General features: G+C 40.2%; 1 protein-coding gene across 1 annotated transcript in view; it reads left to right on the forward strand.

Annotated features, from left to right (window-relative positions):
• Positions 1 to 18,554, forward strand: part of trim71 (tripartite motif containing 71, E3 ubiquitin protein ligase) — a 40,797-nt gene extending 22,243 nt beyond the window's left edge. The window contains exons 3-7 of the mRNA XM_015048853.1: positions 2,882 to 3,016; positions 10,615 to 10,857; positions 10,968 to 11,465; positions 12,258 to 12,398; positions 12,623 to 18,554. Coding sequence (XP_014904339.1) covers positions 2,882 to 3,016; positions 10,615 to 10,857; positions 10,968 to 11,465; positions 12,258 to 12,398; positions 12,623 to 13,195 — 1,590 coding nt within the window. The 3' untranslated portion in view covers positions 13,196 to 18,554. The remainder of the gene's footprint in view (positions 1 to 2,881; positions 3,017 to 10,614; positions 10,858 to 10,967; positions 11,466 to 12,257; positions 12,399 to 12,622) is intronic.
• Positions 18,555 to 19,254: the final 700 nt, after the last annotated feature.

The raw sequence follows: 19,254 nt of genomic DNA on the forward strand, positions 1-19,254 counted from the left end.
CAGAGAAAAGGAACGACTCAGAAAAGCAGCTTGAAACCTGCAAAGTTATCAGGGCAGGTCAGAAACGCGGCCGTTATCTAATTTGCCTGGAAGGTGGGGCAGAGTTGTGACCTTGGTAAATACTCGCCCCAAAACATGAAACTCGAGCTTTTCCACTGAGGTCATATGACATTCGGACATGCATTATCTCCAGCACTCGGAGCATGTGCCCCACCTATCCATTTTCTCAGCCTGACCCCTCGTCTGGCCGGGTCAGACTTCGTATCTTTCTGCCGGAGTGCTTATGTCATTGCGGGTGTTTGTTGGATTCTTCTGAAATTCCCAGATATCACAACATGGCTGTTTGAGGCCTCGTGTAGGAAAACTCGCTTAACATTTAGGCTCCATTTGGAAAGAAAAATAAATGGTGAGCACATCAGTGAGGTTGTGTTTTACCAAATGAAGCTTCAGGATGTGAGCCAGGAGACGCACCGGCAGCACCTTGAGCCGCTCGGCGTGTTTGTCCACTTCTATCCAGGTCACTGTGGGACTAAACGCTGACGCCAGATAATATGTAAACACTGGCAGACGCTTCTGTCCCCTGAGGTAGGAAATTTCCGTCCACTCTACACCCATTATCTCCTCTGACCTCTGACCCGGGACTTGTGACCTCCTAGTTGGTCAAAACTCTCTGCTTCTGCTGTGTTTTTTTTTTGTTTTTTTTATTGGTTAGTTCGGCTCTTTGTACGCCAAGCTGTGCTCCTTTGGGAGCGTTGATGGCGACACAAAGACTGGAAGGAGTATCGGATAAATGCAAGAGAGAAAATGCTGCAGGAAACGATGCGTGCCGCACTTTTCAAATTTCATTCGTAAACAATTTGGAAAGCTTTCGTTGAACATCTATGCTCTGTTTTACTTGCATTAAATTCTAATAAAATGCGCTAAGGCGTATGTAACGTTACAAAATGTGATGAATAATGACCGTTGGTGGAAAGACCTAGAGAGACAACCGTCGAGGTGCAGAGAGTTGAAAAATGTTCCTAACGACTCCCGTCCCAAGCGATATTAGCTCCCCGTTAATTCATTCCTTTCCTGCCTGATTTAGTTGTTCCTTTTGCCGGCCATCTCGCGTGACACGGCCAGAGAAAAGAAAGAGCCGCCTTTGTTCCTGCCGGGGTGTGATGGGGGTGGGCCGTATGCGTCTTAAGACAGGGATTGCGGATCACGACCTGTAGAGGTTTAGGTGACCTTTGATCTCAGTGGCAGATATGACAAAGGAAGCCTTATCCCACCTCCCCTCGGAGCCTGTGAGGTCCAGCTCACCTCGTGACCTCCCAGGAGATGCCAGAGGAAAAAGGCCCTGATAAAACTCAGTGGGCAGAAGGAGACAAAGAGAATACTCCTCATTTAGGCCAAATTGTGCGTCGTAAATGCTGCGGCCTGGCTTTTTTTTTTTTTTTTTAATTGCATCAGGTGGTAATAAAAGGGGCGCCTCTCTTTTAAAGTTTGATTATTTAATGTTGGCCTGTAAAATAAGACCAAACAGTATCCAGGTTGGTACAATAAAATCATTTCCTTTTTAAATTCTTGCCTCATTAAAATATTCTGTAAAGTTTAAAATTGTGTGTTCACTTTTGCAATTAAAGCAAAAAGCAATGTTAGGTTTTATTCCTAATTTCACACAAATTGCATCTTTAAAAATCTGGTGAAATAGTATTTAATCATAGAGAAAATCACATTTTGAGCTACTTCTTGATTTGCTCTTCTCAGGCTTTCTAACGTCTCTTCTTCTTCTTCAGACGTTCCTGACACTTGTGAAAAACACTCCGCAGTCAAGATGTTGCCGTCCCGTGTTTTTAGGCAACTTTGTGGACCTTTTATCTTATTTCAGTCGCTTCTTTATCTTGACTCTTCGCCAACACGTCATTGAAATAGACTTGTAAATGAAAAGCACAGAAAAAAAAATGTCCATTGATAGAAAGATGAATTATTTACTTTGGGGGGAAAAAATCAAATTCAGTTTTTTAAGAGAAGCAAAGAAATGTTTATTTTCCATCTTAACACTCTGAAAGGTTTCAAACAAAGATTTATTTTATCTTTATAATTTTTTGACATTTGCACTCATGTTCAGGTTTTTGTTCTGAACAGTTCATTTCTTACATGGAGGACAAATTCTCTGCGGTTCTCACTCTAATCCAGATTAGTTGGTCATAGAGGCTAAAGCTAACAGCTAGCTTAAAGACAATTCTTTTTCTTGGCATTGAAAACTCGTTTGGATTTTTACAGCAGTAAATGTCTTCTTTTATTTTTATAATTCATATTTTTCTGTTTATGTTTTTTGCTCTTTAATCTTGCGTGTTGGAACATTTTAATGTCTCTTTTGGATATTTTCATTAAGGTTTTTACATCATGTGGTGCAGCTCACGTTAAACAACATTGCCTCTATTAATAATGTTTCTGAAATAAAATTCCTACTCTAGAAAGAGTGGACATTTTCCCAAACAGCAGGATGTAAATCATTTTATGCGTGAGTGAAGGGACTTCCCATTCCTAACCCATGTTTCCTTTCTCTCTGCCTCCAACCAGCGATTGTTATGAAGGAATGAAGCCAAAACAAAGAGCAGGTGTTCATCCATTCACTTGCCAGGAAAATGTTTTCTTTTTTTTTTCTATTAATGTTTCCTGATGCTCCGTTTCCTGTTTTTGGAGGTCATCTATACTTTGTGTAAAATAACAGATAAGCCAATAAGCATTTCCTGTGTCTCAGTTTCAATTTATTGATCATCTTTTTTATTTTCACATACCTTCAAGTCTCTGCCTTGTAATGGCTTTTTTTGTTTGTTTGTTTGTTTCACTGCATTTTTCAATTGTTTTCCTTTTTTTTATTATTATTATTTTCCAGCAAAGCATGGAAAAGGTCCAGGCCATGGCGGAGCAGGTGGAGATCAAGGCCAAGGTGGTGCAGACCGAAGTGAAGGCTCTCGTTCTGAGACACAAGAAAGCTCTGGAGGAGAGGGAGTGTGAGCTGCTGTGGAAGGTGAGCCGCCGTTTATCTGGGAGTAAAGCCTCGCCCAACTTAATCCTGTTCCAGTTTCAACTTGGTAGAACCAGCGATTTAGTCACTGGTTTTGCCCAGTGAGCATTCTAAGCAGCTTAAGATAGAAAAAGACACATTACTCGTTACTTTTTATCCATCTAAATGATGATGGAGGGCAGATGCTGCTAGTGAAACTCAAATACACAATGCTAACATGCTAATCATTCATCCACCTCAGGGTTGGAATAGCTTAGAGTTTTTTTTATTAGAGTTTAGTTTTATTTCGTTGTGACTTGTTTTCATTCATTTAGCTATAATTAGATTTTAAAATCTGGTCTTTATTAGTTAAATATTTAGTTTTAGTTTTAATAGTTTTTAATAGTAGTAGTTTGTTTTTTCATACTTTGGTTAATTGTTAGGTTCAGAATTCAAAAAAGTCAAAATATTGTATTGCGATTATGTCCATAGATTGTGTGATATATAATCAACAGAAGATGGCAGTTTTGGACAGTTTTTTGTTATTATTTTATTATTAAACAACAATTGAAGTTTTGCAAACTAACGTTGGCGCCGCCAGGATTATGGAGTTCCATATTTTTCCTACAGCTGGCGTAAACGGCTTGTGTGGGGATAAAATCAATTTCAGAAAAGTTTAATAAGTAGATTCATAAACACAAAAACAGAGGATATTATATCTATAATTTCAATAAGTTAGTTTTTATAAACACACAATTTAGTTGCAGGTAGTTTTAGTTTTTCCCCCCGTTACGTTTTTATTTCAGTAAAAATGTTTTGTTAGTTTTTATTAACTGAAAACCAGCTATCTCTCTGGTTGAATAAGAACTGTAGAAAAATATTTACGTTTACATTAACAGTGAACATTTTTTACCTTTACTGGAAACCCCAGAGACGTTAAATCTTAAATCGTGGAAAACTCCTACATGAAATGTGTCGACACTAAAAGCTGTGAGGAACAATCCGCAACAAGATTAACTGATATAAATCTTTAATATTACATGTTTAACATTTATTTATTGGCTCCATGTTTTTAAGAGGACCTCCTTTGCATCGCCTCCTGAGTGAAAGTTGCATCGACTCCTCCCCACCTTAAATCTTCATGATTTCTCTCTCTTTTCTCCAAATGGGCTGAAGGAGAGCCTGTGTGGTGGTGAAACAGGAAATGATCTCGTTAAATGTATAAATTTCTTCCTGTGGGTTGGGGGGGTGGTTGGCTAAATGAGTCAGCTTTGTGTGTGAAATTTCATTGTTAAGGATGACCATATGGGTAGCTTCAGGAGGGGCTGCAGCTAATCGAATGTGATGGTGATGGAGACGGGGAGGGGGAGGTCTGGGCCGAGCTGCAGCGTCGGGAGGCTTCTTCCACACGGCAGGAGGGGATCTTATTGAAACAGTTCATAGCCTTCTGCCTCATGTCAGGAATAAGCCATATGTTCTCTGTTTTTCCTCTTTTGAAGTGGCTTTTTGGCTCCTTAAATTCCCCCAATCTGTCCAGTTTGCACTGAGGTGAATGTTCTTCACGCTCAAATGCTTCTAGGCTTTTAGTCCAGCTCAGATCTGCAAATACACGAGATCGCGGCAAGTTTTTATCGAAGAGTTTCAAAACCAGGAGGGAGACTCTGGCTCAATTTTGCAAATTTTACACGTTAATGGTTGTTTAAAAAAAACAAAGCGTGAGGCGTTCAGCTGAGCAGCGACCAGCCGGTCAGCAGGTCTGCTGAAAATTACACGTTTTTGAGAGTTGAATGATGCCTTTGTTCAGGTTCAATTTGTCCAGAACGATATTTGCTTAATTTTTTAAAACTTTTTAAAATTATTTTTTGTACATTTTTTATTTTTTTATTAACTACTTTGCCATCAATAAAATGCAACATGCGATGACATTACTGTCGTTTTCACAGGTTGGAACTAAAAATACATTCAACCTAACCTTATGTAACTTTTGCTTTTTCTCTCCCTTTACTTCAGACTCTTTAGTTTTTCTTCACCCCTGAGAGCAGAGCAGTGCAGCTTTTTAAAATAAAATTTAAAGTTATTTCAAGCTCTGATTTGCTTTGCGTTATTTTAACGTGTATATTTTGCTGTAGCAATACGTCACAATCAGTTACATGGAGAGGAAACTCTGTATTGGTAAATTCAACCATTACCAGGTTTAACGAACGCCGTTTCAGTGTGTAAGTAGATCCTGATGAAGACGACTAGAGGAGGGAGGAAGGTGTCGGCTTTAAAGCCTCTAAGGATCTTCTAGGAAGGACACAGTTTTCATTGGCTGTTACCAGGAGAAGTTTCTCATAATCATTTTTAAAAGCTCCAGATTTGTTATGGAACATGTCGGCTGGATTAGGAAAAAGAAAAAAAAAATGTTGGTTGGTTTTAGGGAAATGCCCTGTGCTAAGCATAGCATGCTAACTGCTAATATATGATGCTAAGAGCATACAAAAGTAATTCTGTAATCACTTTTTTAGTTTTGAGGTGATGTATGACTTCTGTAACCCACACAGTGAGACGTTGCCTCTTGTTTTCTGTGTAGCTATCATGAAAGAACTATGATCCAACAGTGTATTTTGAATTAGTTTAGAAGAAAAACTTAGTAATATAGGACTTTTCTATAAATATAAAATAGTCAAAGATTTTTTTTCTTGTCCTGTTTTATATTGACTGGATTTTCTTACATGCATTTTGACTTTAACATGCAGGATTTTACTGGTAATTTTTGACAACGGCAGTAAAATAACATTAGTTAATTTAAAAAAAATGTATTTACTAAATTGTGATTGTATCTTTTTTTAAAAATGTAAGAAGTTTTTCAACAAACCACATGAAACAATGGAATTATCTCATTTTATTTTACATTACAATCCAGTATCGGCACATTTCCCATTTCTAAAGAAATTTATCTGCAGCTTTTAAACATATTCTTATTGTTTAGGATGTAATTTGACTTAACAAGGCAGACTGTCACGATGACACGGAGGTGAAGCCCCCCCTCATGTCAGCCTCTCCTTTTAGCCTGTGATGACACAGAGGCCGTAGTGTCCAACGCTGCAGCGGCGGCAGCCATGTTTCCTCTGCGTTTCACACGGCTGCTTGTTCAGCTCTGACCGCTGCTGCTCCTGTTGCATCAGATGAAAAACCTGATCATATCCTGGTTTAGGCTCTGCGCCTCACAACAACCTGCTATAACAAAGATACAACTAGGGCTGTGTAATAATATCGATTTTGTGATGTATATCGATATTTTCTTTCCTAGAAAGAAAAAAAATCGATATTCATCAGCAAGTATCGTAACACCCAACTGTCACCTTGCACACCCACTGCTTGCTTCACTGGGAAAGTGAATAGGTCATCAGGCTTAGAGTGATTCCTTCAGATGTTAAGTGTCAAGGTTAAAAAAGTATCAAACTATTGAGAGCAGGGTACTTGGTGCACTTTATTTACTTTAGAAATGCATGTAAGCAGTGTGCTGTGGTGGTGCAGGGGTTAATCACAGTCCACATATGGAGGCCTCAGTCCTCAACGTGGCTGTTGCGGGTTCGATTCCCAGCCTGGCAACCTTTGCCGCATGTCTTTTCCCTTCTCTCATTACCCACTTTCCTGTCAACTAACTATCAAATAAAGGCCACTAGAGCTGATAAAACCTTTAAAAAAAAAAAGAAATTCATGTAAGCTACAGTTTGTACTGTTTTAATTAAAAGAAGCATGTTTTCGCACCACTTTGATTCATTTTGTCCAGCTGTTGACTTTTAAGTCTGTGTCCATGTCCAACCAGAGCCAGGTATTGTGTAGTTGGTGTTTTTAATCAGTTTTCAGTTAAATTAATTCAGTCCAACTCTATAACAGTCACAAAATGTCACCAAAATCATTCTGTCCCTATAAAATCTTTCAGAAAATCGTAAAAGTGTATTGAATTGTATCGTTTGCTGAATATCGCTATATATATATATCTATGTACATATATCATATCGTGAGCAGAATATTGTGTATTGTGAGATTATTGTATCACTACAGCCCTAGATGCAACAGTTCCAAGTTAAACAAAAGGCCTAAAGGCAGCAGGCAGAATACGAGTTTTCACTATGAGATTCTTACAGTGTTGATCATGTCCAAGTGATTATTGTTCAGAAGGATTGTTTTCAAAATGCTTTCAATCACAAGTCTAATAAGCTGTTCATTTATCTTATTTTCCACTACATTTTATGACTGGAATAGTTTCTTTTTCTGAGTCAGTGTAATGGCGCTCTTTCATCTAGCTGACTGGCAGTGCTCAGCAACTTGTAGGGGAGGTTTGGTTTTCTTGCCTCATTCAGCTGGAAAAATCTGGTTATTCTGGGACTTTATTTGGTTTATGATTAGAAGAACTACAAGCCTTAATGTTATAAAGGAAATGTTGCTACAATAACCTGATCAGTTCTTCTTTGATTGTTTTAGGATGTATGTAAATCTCTTCATGTTTGAATTTCAAATTTCCTCCACTGTGTCTGTCCAGCCGTTTCAGGTTGGGTGATTACTAAAGAGATCTCACTGTAATGATTGTGAAAGAAAAACATCTACAATTATATTCACCTTTCCTTTTTCAACTTCTACAACCTCATGCAATGTCAAAGTTCTTAAAAATATTCTGCCAACATGGCTGATTATGCAGTAGTAATTTTAAAAATGATTTTTGTTAATATTAAGGAAACCAGTCATTCAGTTCTGAACTGTGACGTTGCATCGTTTTACCTTCACGCCCCTCCATGAGAGAGAGAGCTGTGGGTTCTCGGGGATAATTTTAAATGACTCTGTTTCCTCTTTAATCCCACTTACCACACTATAAGATTAACCCATTCATCCATGACCAGGTGATGTCATTATAATCCAGTTTCCTACCAATATAGATTTCTGTCAGGCGTTCAATAGAACCAAAGTGGATTGATTTGGTGTTTAAACAGCAGAATTCAGCTACAACTGAGCAGACTTTTAACCATTATTTATTCACAATGAGATTCTTACAGTTTGATGACCTTAAGTAAAAACAAGTTTGCATAATTCTTAACAAAAGCATATTTAATCTAGAAGGCTAATATTTATTTCTACTGTTTTAAAAGTGAGAAAATCTCTACAGTTCTGGTATTGCTCACATATTTTTATTTTTGTAACTGCTGAGAATGACATTTTAATTGATATTTTAGCCAATTTAGTAGCAGTTTCTTAAACATGGGGTGTAAAATTTCTTTAGCAAGCTCATATTAGTGACGGGTTGGCAGCGCGATGGGCGTTTTTCATGTCAAAAATATTTCCAAACGGCCAACTTTTGATTTCTTGTAAGATTAGACAAAGTGTTTTAGCCAGATGATAGGAAGTATGTAGCAGCAGGTTGGGGAGGGGCAATACATTCACTCAGTGCTTCATACAGCTTGAGAAAACTCTGGTGCTTTGTGTAACATCTCAGTAAAGAGACCGTAAACTTTTCCTCCAGAGGTTTTCAAACCAGACCTTTGGTTCATCCCACAGGCGTGACTTTATCCAGTTCTTTCCCCATCATTTCCGGCAACATTGGACTCCATTTGCAGATCCTGCGTGGTTCCTTTTTTGGAATCGCCTTAACAAAACCGTTTGCCAATTTTAGCAGTTTCTGTGATTGTCATGCTTGGTGTCAAATTGACTGATATTTCTCTCTGTGAATCAGCATTAACTTGACATAAATCCTGACTGTGAGCCTGCAGTAGAAACTTTCCTACAGACAGAACTCAATATACTTTATGTGACTGTGTTTTCATCTGGAAGTGTGTAGAAGAGACATTTGCTGACCTGGGAAGTTGTAACATTTAAGTGGTGCTTTAAAACATGGCAGAATATCAAGAGCTGTGTCTGGCTTTTCCATCTGTGCTTTGTTTCTCTGAAACCAACACCGGCTCTCTCTTCTCCTCCGTCTGCTCTTCAGCCCAGGAACTACAACTAGCTGCGTATCTGTCACAAAGCCCAACTCCAGGCTTTGTCCTCACTATCTATAAAATGTAACTCTAGTCTCACAGATGCAAATTGATGTTTCAGATCTTTTGGCCTCTTTGGAAAGGGAGGGGACAGAAAGAAACAAAGAGCCAGTCAGTCTATTGTGTTGAACTTTTTTTTTTTTTTTTTTTTGTCAGTGGATGTTAAGTGAGAGACCGGACCGTGAGGCTCAGGTTCTACCAGCCTCCACCCTCTTTAGGCCTTTATGCTCTGACTTCACTGGAAGCCAATCTGGCTTCCTAAACAATCAGAAATGCAGCTTTTTCCTTCCTTTTTGAAGATGTGCTACGTAACACTTAAAAGTTTGTTTCCTGTTTTATTTTCTCACACAAATAATGCATAACAAAATCCCTACAGGAGCTTTTTAACAAAAAGTAGATTTTTATCTCGAAGAACTTGTAAAATTGATTAGAATCACAAAACAAAAGGATTTTAGTCTTGTTAATTGACAATATTTAAAAAGAAAGCCTTTTTTCACTTAAAGCTCAACTGTAAGAAAAGAAAATCTAAAAATATCTGATATTGGCACACAGTTGCACAATAACTGTGGGGATCAATATTTGCTTTTGCAAAAGCTTTGGCTTCTGCTCATTGCTGCCCCCTACAGGCCTGCGCTGCTGGAAGCAGCTTGTAATGACAAAGCCATGTTTGTATTACTCTGCAGTTAATTTTACTTTAAAAAAAATTATAGTAAAATTTATTGTTTGCATGTTTAACAAGTCATTGGCGATTTCCTGTGGTGCAGCATAGATAAACTTAAATATAGTTGCTGTTTGATAGAATCTATGAAACTACATTTCCTTTGCTATTGTTTCTCTTCATCATGGATTTAAATGTTACAGCTGCATTTTTGGATTTTCTTTGGGGCATTTTTATTTTCTCCAGGGAGGCTGAATAAATAAGATAAATAAACTTCAATGTCATATTTTGGCTCTCTGAGTCATTTATTTTCTCTTTATAAGCTTGTATATGAAGCTTTTCTTTTATGCTCCTTTAATCTGAAACAAACTTCCAGAAAACTGCAAAACAGTTGAAACGGAGTTCATTAAATCTAAAAACCCAGCTGTTTAGAGTTTGCTTTACTTAGTATTGATAAATATATTTGTATATTTGCTTGATGATTTTGGTGGAATTTGACAAAATGTAATATTTATTTTTGTTTTATTATTGTTTACTTCTTTGTGTTTTTCATAAAAAGAACTTTGAACTGGCTTGTTGCTAAAATGTGCTATGTAAATAAAGCCGATTTAATTTTCAATTTAAAAGTCTTAAACTTGCAGAAACAATTAAAAAGGCAAAGCATCCTGTTTGATTCACTGGAAGCATCTAAAAGTCTCTTTAGTTTCTTGTGTTTCAAAGCTGTAATTCAAACTGCCTGCTAGAGGGCGCTGTGGAGCAAAATGAAGCTCTGCTCCATTTGGAAAAGGAAGATTTGTAGGAATCTGGTCTAAGAATGTCTTTGTTTACCACTTTGAGTCTCAACATACCTTTACGCTGTGCTGACTCTGACAGCAAAATTCACTCAGTGACGGCAGTCGCTGAAATCTTCCTCCTGGTCTCTCATCTCTAACCCTGCCCTCTGTTCCCAGGTGGACAAGATCCGTCAGATGAAGGCCAAGACTCTGTACCTGCAGGTGGAGAAACTCCACCAGAGTCTGACCAAGCTGGACAGTACCATTGCTGCTGTGAGCCAGATGCTGGATGAGGGCCACCACCTGGACGTGCTGCTGGCCAGGGAGAGAATGCTGACCCAGATCCATGAACTCAAGACTCTCAGGGGGCTGATGCAGCCGCAAGACGACGACCGCATCATGTTCACGCCTCCAGACCAGGTTGGGACTGACACTAGATCTCTCACTCTGCAGTAATCACAAGCTTTATTAGTCTAGTTGCACACATGGCACGGTTTGCTTGCTTTTCATATGTGAATTTGCTCAACCAGGCTCTGTACATAGCCATCCAATCCATGGGCCTGATCAGCAGCAGCGCCTTTGCCCCCGTCACCAAAGTCCACGGCGAAGGTCTGAAAAACGTACTGTGCGGGAAGCCTGCGTCCTTCACCGTCATCGGATACGACCACGACGGCGAGCCGTGCATCTCCGGCGGCGACACCGTGTCGGCCATGGTGATGTCTGTCACAGACGGCTCTCTGTCCGCGGTGGAGGTAACGGATCGCCAGAACGGCTCCTACACCGTCTGCTTCCTGCCAAAAATGGAGGGGGAGCACCTGGTGTCTGTGTTGGTGTGCCATCAGCACGTCCAGGGCAGCCCCTTCAAGGTGACGGTCAAGTCCAGACGGAACTACAGGTCCCTCGGCTCCCAGATGTCGTCTTTCGGATGTGAGGGGGAGGGGGACGGCCAGCTGTGTCGCCCCTGGGGCATCAGCGTGGACAGGGAAGGATATGTTGTGGTGGCGGATCGCAGCAACAACCGCATACAGGTAGAGCCATCTGCTGGATTGTTCTCTTTACCGTCACACTAAACACGTCAAGGCTACATTGATGTTTTTGAGCTTGGCAGCTTCAGTGTAGAGGTTAGATTTATGACCTGAGCCGGCTCGGATTTCTGTTATGCGTTTCGTAAACCTGCAATACTTTCAGCAAAAAAAAAGGCAAACGAGAATCCAAGATGTAAAGTTGTGTTAATCTACTTATTAAAGTCTAAATAGAGATCTGTTGGAGAAAGACAGAAAGTGAGGTGCAGAAGTTCATCAGACTGTATCAAGCGCAGCGGCTCCGTCATCTCCAGGCAAACAGCTGCGGAGATCTGATCTCATCAATCACACATCCCAGAAGATTTGCCCTTCACTCACCCTGCGGTTATAACAAGATGGAGCTGAAAGACGTTAAACAAAGGCTAAAAATGGAAGATGTTACAGTGCTTACGTAAAAAACCCCACCCGAAAGCAGTAAAATCTCATTATGTCTGGTTTACTTTGGGCTCGGGCCTATAATTAAAGTTAATTAGTCGAGTTGGATCGGGCTCAGACACAATTCCTGCGCTCTGGGGTTGGGTTGGATTTTGATCTAATCTAAACTCTAGTTCAGCGTTGTTAAACATGAGATGCATTTTGCTGAGAAAGTTTCTATTTTCTTTGGCTCTCCAGCCAGGATGTAACTCTTGAACTTTGTCTAGTAGATTCCAGGTCAACTGGTTTCAACTGGTTGTCTTTTAAAAACCCTAGTGTCAGCTTGTTGAAAGCCAATCGGTAAAGAAGAGTTTCTGTCAACAGATCTTCAAGCCTTGCGGTGCCTTCCACCATAAGTTTGGGTCCTTGGGTTCTCGGCCTGGTCAGTTTGATCGTCCAGCCGGGGTTGCCTGTGACAGTCAGAGACGGATCATTGTGGCCGATAAGGACAATCACCGTGTGCAGGTACGTTGGCCGGGTTCGCCAAAAACTTCTGTAACCTTTTCCATTTCCATGCAGGACCAGAAATGTTTGGTCAGCCATTTTGTATCCCCTGAACCTTGTCGTCTTTACACTTTGCGTTAGTCTTTCACATTCCATCAAGTTTATGGCTGTACAGGGAACTGCAGTGCTTCCTCCTCTCTACATGTAAACCCACATAGATTTAATTCATGATCTCTGCCCGACAGGTGTTTACGTTTGAGGGCCAGTTCCTCCTGAAGTTTGGGGAAAAGGGCACCAAGAACGGGCAGTTCAACTATCCCTGGGACGTGGCCGTCAACTCTGAGGGTAAAATCTTGGTCTCGGACACCAGAAACCACCGCGTGCAGCTCTTTGCCCCCGATGGTTCCTTCCTCAACAAGTACGGCTTCGAAGGGACTCTGTGGAAACACTTTGACTCCCCCAGAGGGGTCGCCTTTAACCACGAAGACCACCTCGTCGTGACCGACTTCAACAACCACCGGCTCCTGGTCATCCGGCCGGACTGCCAGGCGGCTCGCTTCTTGGGCTCTGAGGGCACAAAGGACGGGCAGTTTCTGCGCCCCCAGGGCGTCGCCGTGGACCAAGAGAACCGCATCATCGTGGCCGACTCCCGCAACCACAGGATCCAAGTGTTCGAGGCCAGCGGAAGCTTTTTATGCAATTTTGGCTCTCAGGGGAGTGGCTACGGACAGATGGACCGCCCCTCCGGGGTGGCCGTGATGCCCGACGGAATAATCGTGGTCGTTGACTTTGGTAACAACCGCATTCTCAAGTTCTAAAAGAAAAAAATCTTTTTTTTTTTTTTTTTTTTTTTCTCTCCCTCTGTTTGCTCTTTTTGCAGTAACTTTCCACAATGAAGGAAATGGAGAGGAGAGAATCAATCAACAGAAAGGCGGGGCCGTGCAGAGAGGACTGAGATTAGGCTAAAGACATTTTTCACGTTCACTACTACTCACCCAAACAAGTGTCTACTTTATACAATGGGGACCTATCCAAATGGACTCATAGCTGTTCTCAGTCCTCTCTGTGCGCCCCGCTTTAAGATCCATCTCAGGGAATTCTTTCACTTCTTGAAATCTAGTACCTTCTGCTCCATACCTACCTCATTTAGCTCTTTATGAATGTACTCATACTGACTGAGCAGAGGTTTTAGTCCGTGAAGTTTTACAAAGAAGAAACGTCTACCTCTATACTTTATTTAAGAGACATAAAAGTAGATTCTTGGGTTGATATTTGCACAGGATTCATTGAATTCTCTCTGTGCATTTTCAGTATGAGTAAGCGTGAACCTCCTGAATGTTGTTGCTGAGACAATACTCAGACCGCTGTAGAGGGTTCGTGGTTGATTCTCATCAGTAGGCTCGGCTCAGAGAAGAAGACAAGGGTCAAGTAGTGTCCTTCCTTGTTTTTAGACTATTTAGGTGTTCCCCCCCTCCCCTCTTAGACAAGTAGATTGACCCTTTTCTCTATTTAGCTTAGTGGAGTTTGTAATTTCACGAATGCCGAGCAAGACTGTGAGAAGCAATGCCAAACTCAATGGAATCAAAATTAGCTCAGGTCATCGTAAGAACTGGTCCGAACGATCGGTTCTTTTTTCAGGCTCTCCTAGCTTTACTGACTAATGCTGATTTAATAAATTTCTTAATGAGTAGAAATAGAAAAAAGATGTATGAAAATCAGCTCTAAAATGATCCCTGAAATGAGATATCTTTCGATCATGATCCCTAAACTTATATCACAAGACTGGGACAATGTCGCGTTTCCGCCGAAGAAAGAAAAACGAATATGCAAAAAAAGCATGGTCTCCTCCGAACGGGAAGACCCACAGAATGATTTAAGAGTTGAATCCATAGAGATCTCAACGTGTTCCTTCGTGTTATCATAGAAATGTAATTATAGAAGTGAAAGCTACTTTTTAAATGAGGCATGCTGTTTGACAAAAAGCCTTCAGAAGTAGACGCCTGCTATGGCCGTCCTGAGGACATTAATGACAACAGATTACAAGCCTAAGATAATATATCAATCTCTTGGATTTAGATTGTGGTTTAAAGCCACGGCCTTTGGCTCCGAGGGCCAAAGATCTAGTGCAGTCCAATGAGAGGGCATCATCACAAAGCCCGACCCTATTTATTTATCCTTAGATCTAAGTCAAACAAAAAGAACGCCTTCAGATTGCGCGTTAGTAGACGGATTCCTCTAAAGATGGAGGTCTACAGACCAACTACTAGAGTCAACCAAAGTTAGAATCTCTGCACAAAGGCCAGCTATAAATGTGGCGTTTAACGGATCTTAAAATCCCCCTTAAAACTTTTCTTTAAATAACTTGTTTGAAAAGTCTAACGTTCTTACAACTCGTGGAGTTTAGTTCATCGCACTGTCTTACGTTAGGCTTTGGAGAAACGGAGTGCTTCGGTCCTAGGTTACCGAGTACTTCCTCTCCCGAAGGCTCTGGCTTTGGGAGCAAGTGTAGAAAGTTTCTGTCTCACAGAGGTGCTCAAAACGGAGAATACCCCGCACCAAAGAGAAACTCTTATGTTTATTGCCTAAGCTCATTCAGCAATGCCATAGTTTTATCACGATTAGACTCAGAGTACCACCTCCGATTAGTCTTCTTTCTACTAACTAACCCCAGTCCCTACAGATCGATACAGTTTCTTTAAGGTGCAACCAATCCCTTCGCCCGTTGGTTTTTGTTTCCCTGGAAGCACTCAACAATATCAGGTTCTGTAAGCTAGTTTCTCGTTGAAACAAAAAAAACAAATACCTCCTCAGACTGACTCTCGCTTCTGAATTGACGATTTGTCGGCACAGCTTGGGAGATTTAGTGTCGGATAACTTTTACCTCAACGTTCTCACATCGTTTCTCGTATACCTCAACTTTCCAATTACCTCAAGTTTTGTTCCTCATGGTTACGGTGCATTTAAAACTTTTGAATACCTCAATTTATTATTCCTTCTGAATACCTCAGTTTTTACTCTTTCTTGAAGGATTTTGTTTTACCTCACCAATACCTCCTTGTTTGACCGTTCAGCACAAGGACCAAAGATCATTGTACTGTTTAGCGTTGAAACAGAATTTGTATAAAAACAGCTTTTGTGTCTGCCTGATCTACTGTAACCTGCCTGGTTAAATTATTGCCTTTTTTTCTTTCCTTTTTTTTTATCAGCAATAAAACGAATCGTTCCGATGCGAGCATTGTGCCAAAAACAACCTGTGAGAGTTCTGTGCCAAAACAGGATTGGCATTTGGATTGCGATGTTGTAGAGGAAGTGTCACTGGACCATTATATCAAAAGGTTTAAAATCAGAACAACTGAGGATAAATCCTCCTCCTCTGGTTTGGATGCAGTGGGCTAACCCTAACCTTGGGCCCCATTTACCTTTACCTCACACTGACGTTGAACATACAGGTTTCCATGTGGAAGATGTCTCTGTGTTGCCGAGGGACACGGGGTTAAGAGGAAAAAACCAGTCTTAAAGAATTAACTGCTCAAAAGTGTCGGCCATTAAACGCACATGAATTACCTCAGATTTCAGCACAATTTACCAATCTTATCAGTGTGGATTTGTAGGATGCTTGATGTTGGTTGAAATGAGTCTGTAATCTCGAATTCATCCCGTCGGATTACTCCTAATGTGTGACAGCAGGCTGGCTCATCATTTAAAGGGATATTTTTGATTTTATTCCAAAGATTGCTAATAGGCTAACTCCTTGAAGTTAACTGGGCTTTGAGGCAGTAGTGATGACTACTCACTACTGTGATGACTACTTACTAGTCATCACTAGGCATACTATGATTGTCTTGAGTACAAATACCATAGTATTAAGATATTTACCCAAAATGAGAAAGAACATGTACGTAGTGTTATCAATCTTTTTTCTTTTTTTTTTTTTTGGATTAAGCAGCAAAACACATTTATACATTTAAAAATCACTTTTATGTTACATTAACTTGGTAACACAACAAACGGCAATGAGAGGTTTAATTGGTCAGGCTATCTGCTCCATTAGCTGGGCCGCAGTCTGCTGCTTGACAGACTGCGGCCCAGCAGTCTGTCAAGCAGCTGGTATACCATATAGAGTCAACAAAAATATTTCATGGTATATTTTCTGGTATACCATGAAAATGTATCATATTTTCATGGTATACCAGAAAATATGAACCTCTGTGTATTAACCTCAACAAGCCCACGCCTTGTCACTGCATTTTCACAGACATGTTGACACTAAAGTGTTTAAATCAGGCAGGAGGATGAGCCAGCCTGAGTCTGCAAAAATACTGCTGCTTTGAACACAACACCCATCATCAACCAATGAGATTTTTTTTTCTTTTTTTGCTTTTCAGTATTACTCTGAGATGTTCACACAATGTTGCATCAGGTTTTTTTTTCTTACAATTTTTTTTAAATTAAGATTGCAGAATTCTATCTTTAAGATCCTTAGGTCTTCACTCTTAAAGAGGAAAAATGTATTTTAACCTTTGTTTGTATTTCGTTTCATTGCATGCTTTAAAAGTTCTTGTATTATTCTGATGTCTCCCAGATAGGTGTTGAAAGGCTCAGATAGGGTGGGTAGCTGATTGTTGGGATTTTTTTGTTTTGTTTTGTTTTAGTTTTTCCAAACAAAATGTATACCCAAAGATGTGTATATGTGTGTTTAAAAAGCTTGTTGGTTGGAATTAACTTTTGACCTTTGCGATTGTATTTCCTGTTGGTTTGAGGCTCTGCAGTGCGCAACCTGTTCAGCTAGCGACGCTCCTGTCCCCGAGAGGCTCGAGAGTTTTTGATCCTTACATTCTTTACATTCATTTGGGGTCAAACAGCCTATAATTCATTTAAAAAGGCAGTAAAAATTTCCAAAATGAATAACATATCTCCCCTTTTTAATTCCAGCTAAGTGTCCCCAACAAAAACCAGCATTCATCTCCCCTTCCTAAACAAACGTGGTCAGTTGATTGCACCCCCAGCAGGAGCTGTAATGAACTGCGCTCAATTTTGAATGCAAGGGCTGCAAATTTATAATTTTTTTTTAATTCCTCTCTGGCCTCTTAAAATGTCTCCAGGGAAAGAAGAATCGCAAAGCTGCACCAGACGAAACATGCAAGGTCATAGACCTCCCTTTTTGTTTTAAATGATTGTATAATCTAGAAAAAAAAAGAATGGGGGGAAAAATGGTTTAGGAAAAATGTAGACAGGAAAAAAATTAATAAAAACAAAACTCAGGTTGTTCCCAGCAGCCTCTTGCTGCAGGTGTCTCATTAAAAAAAAAAAAAAAAAAAAAGTCCCGTAGTGATAATGTAGTGACTTCTTCCCTCTTATGAACTAGTCTAATTTTTTGTTTTGCGTGTCCATTTAAACATTATGAAAGAAATTATTTCTCAATCTGCTCAAAAAAATTATTAGTTTGATTAGTTTCCTCTGATTATTGATGTTTTTTTTTTCCTTGTCACCTTTCTTTTCTCTGACAAAAAGTACAAATGCTTCACACCACTCGACTCGTAGGCCCTTTTAGAATGTATTTTGTGAAGAAAAGGGATAAATGGGTTCTTGTTGACGCTCTCTGCCTGCGCCGGGCCTCTGGGAGAGCTACAGGACGGAGACGAAGGGGCCGTCTGGTGTTGCGAAACAAATAGTCGTGTTTGTTTCTAAACGAGCTCCGACATCAGCCAAAATGCGCTGCCCAGACAGTTTTCTTTTTATAATAATTTTTCCCCCCTCATGTCCTGCTCTCCCAGAGCCTGCTCGGGTGCGGAGAGAGCTCCGTGTTTGTGCGCTGCATCTGCAATATCTAAGCAGAAATCCACTGAATGTATCTTCTCTCAGTCCAAGAGGCAGGGCGAGTCGGTGTGGCCAGCTGAATTTAGACGACCAAGGCTGATTCTTGCTGATCCAAAGGCCGCTCTGTGTGTGTTCCAGTTTAACCTCTCACCACACACGCATACACACTCACACACAGAGATTGGGACAGAAGCCAGGCCTTGAGTCTAGGTAACGCACAGGAGACTATATTATAATGGCCGCCTTACCGCTCTCTCTCTGTACTCTGTGGACTTTAAACATTTCCTATGCAGTTCTTTTGGTTATTTTCTCTTTTTGGTTTTTTGTTTACGCCTAAATAAAGTTGTATTTCTTTGACTTTAAATCTGGTTTCTGTCTTTTCTCCTAAGCGGCTCGAGTTATGTCTGCCTGAGGTGATCAGTTCCTCCTTTCCTGAACAAAACCAAAACACAATGACTGACTAAACCTGCTTGAGGCAGGAAAAACACTCCCTGTGTTTGCTCAAACTGGTTTGGACAGTCCCTGGTTTCAGTGAGGGGGCGGAGGGTATAGTGCACACCTCCATCCTAATTTTGGGTAATAACATTGTTTGCTTTACCCCGACCTCCAGAAATGCACCACAGAGGTTAGTGGAGCAGTTAAAATGGGTTTCTGTCCTGACCTTTGTTGAAGCAATGATTGACGATACGGAAATATCACAATCTACATTCAGTACCTCCCAAAAGTATTCACAGCAACTTCTTCATGTTATTTTTCAACCACAATTCTCAGTGATTTACTATGTTTTGTCATGTGAAGTAAGAAAATAATAATAAAAAATCGTATCTGCCTCTGTATTAGATGGTGATGCCCTTTAAAAAAAAACCTTTAAATGTCCCTTTACTGGTAATTGGACCATATGTATAATTTAAATCAATTCTGTATATTTGCATGGTGCCAATTCACAACATCATGTTGACACTTAACAAATACTTCACTTCAATCACACATACATCCCACTTGATGTTAGTTATCAAACAGTATATGAACTTAATTATCCAAATTAAAAACTTCTAAGGAA

Source organism: Poecilia latipinna, unplaced genomic scaffold (genome assembly GCF_001443285.1).
Source record: "Poecilia latipinna isolate Pla-1442-1.1 unplaced genomic scaffold, P_latipinna-1.0 Scaffold907, whole genome shotgun sequence".
Lineage (NCBI taxonomy): Eukaryota > Metazoa > Chordata > Actinopteri > Cyprinodontiformes > Poeciliidae > Poecilia > Poecilia latipinna.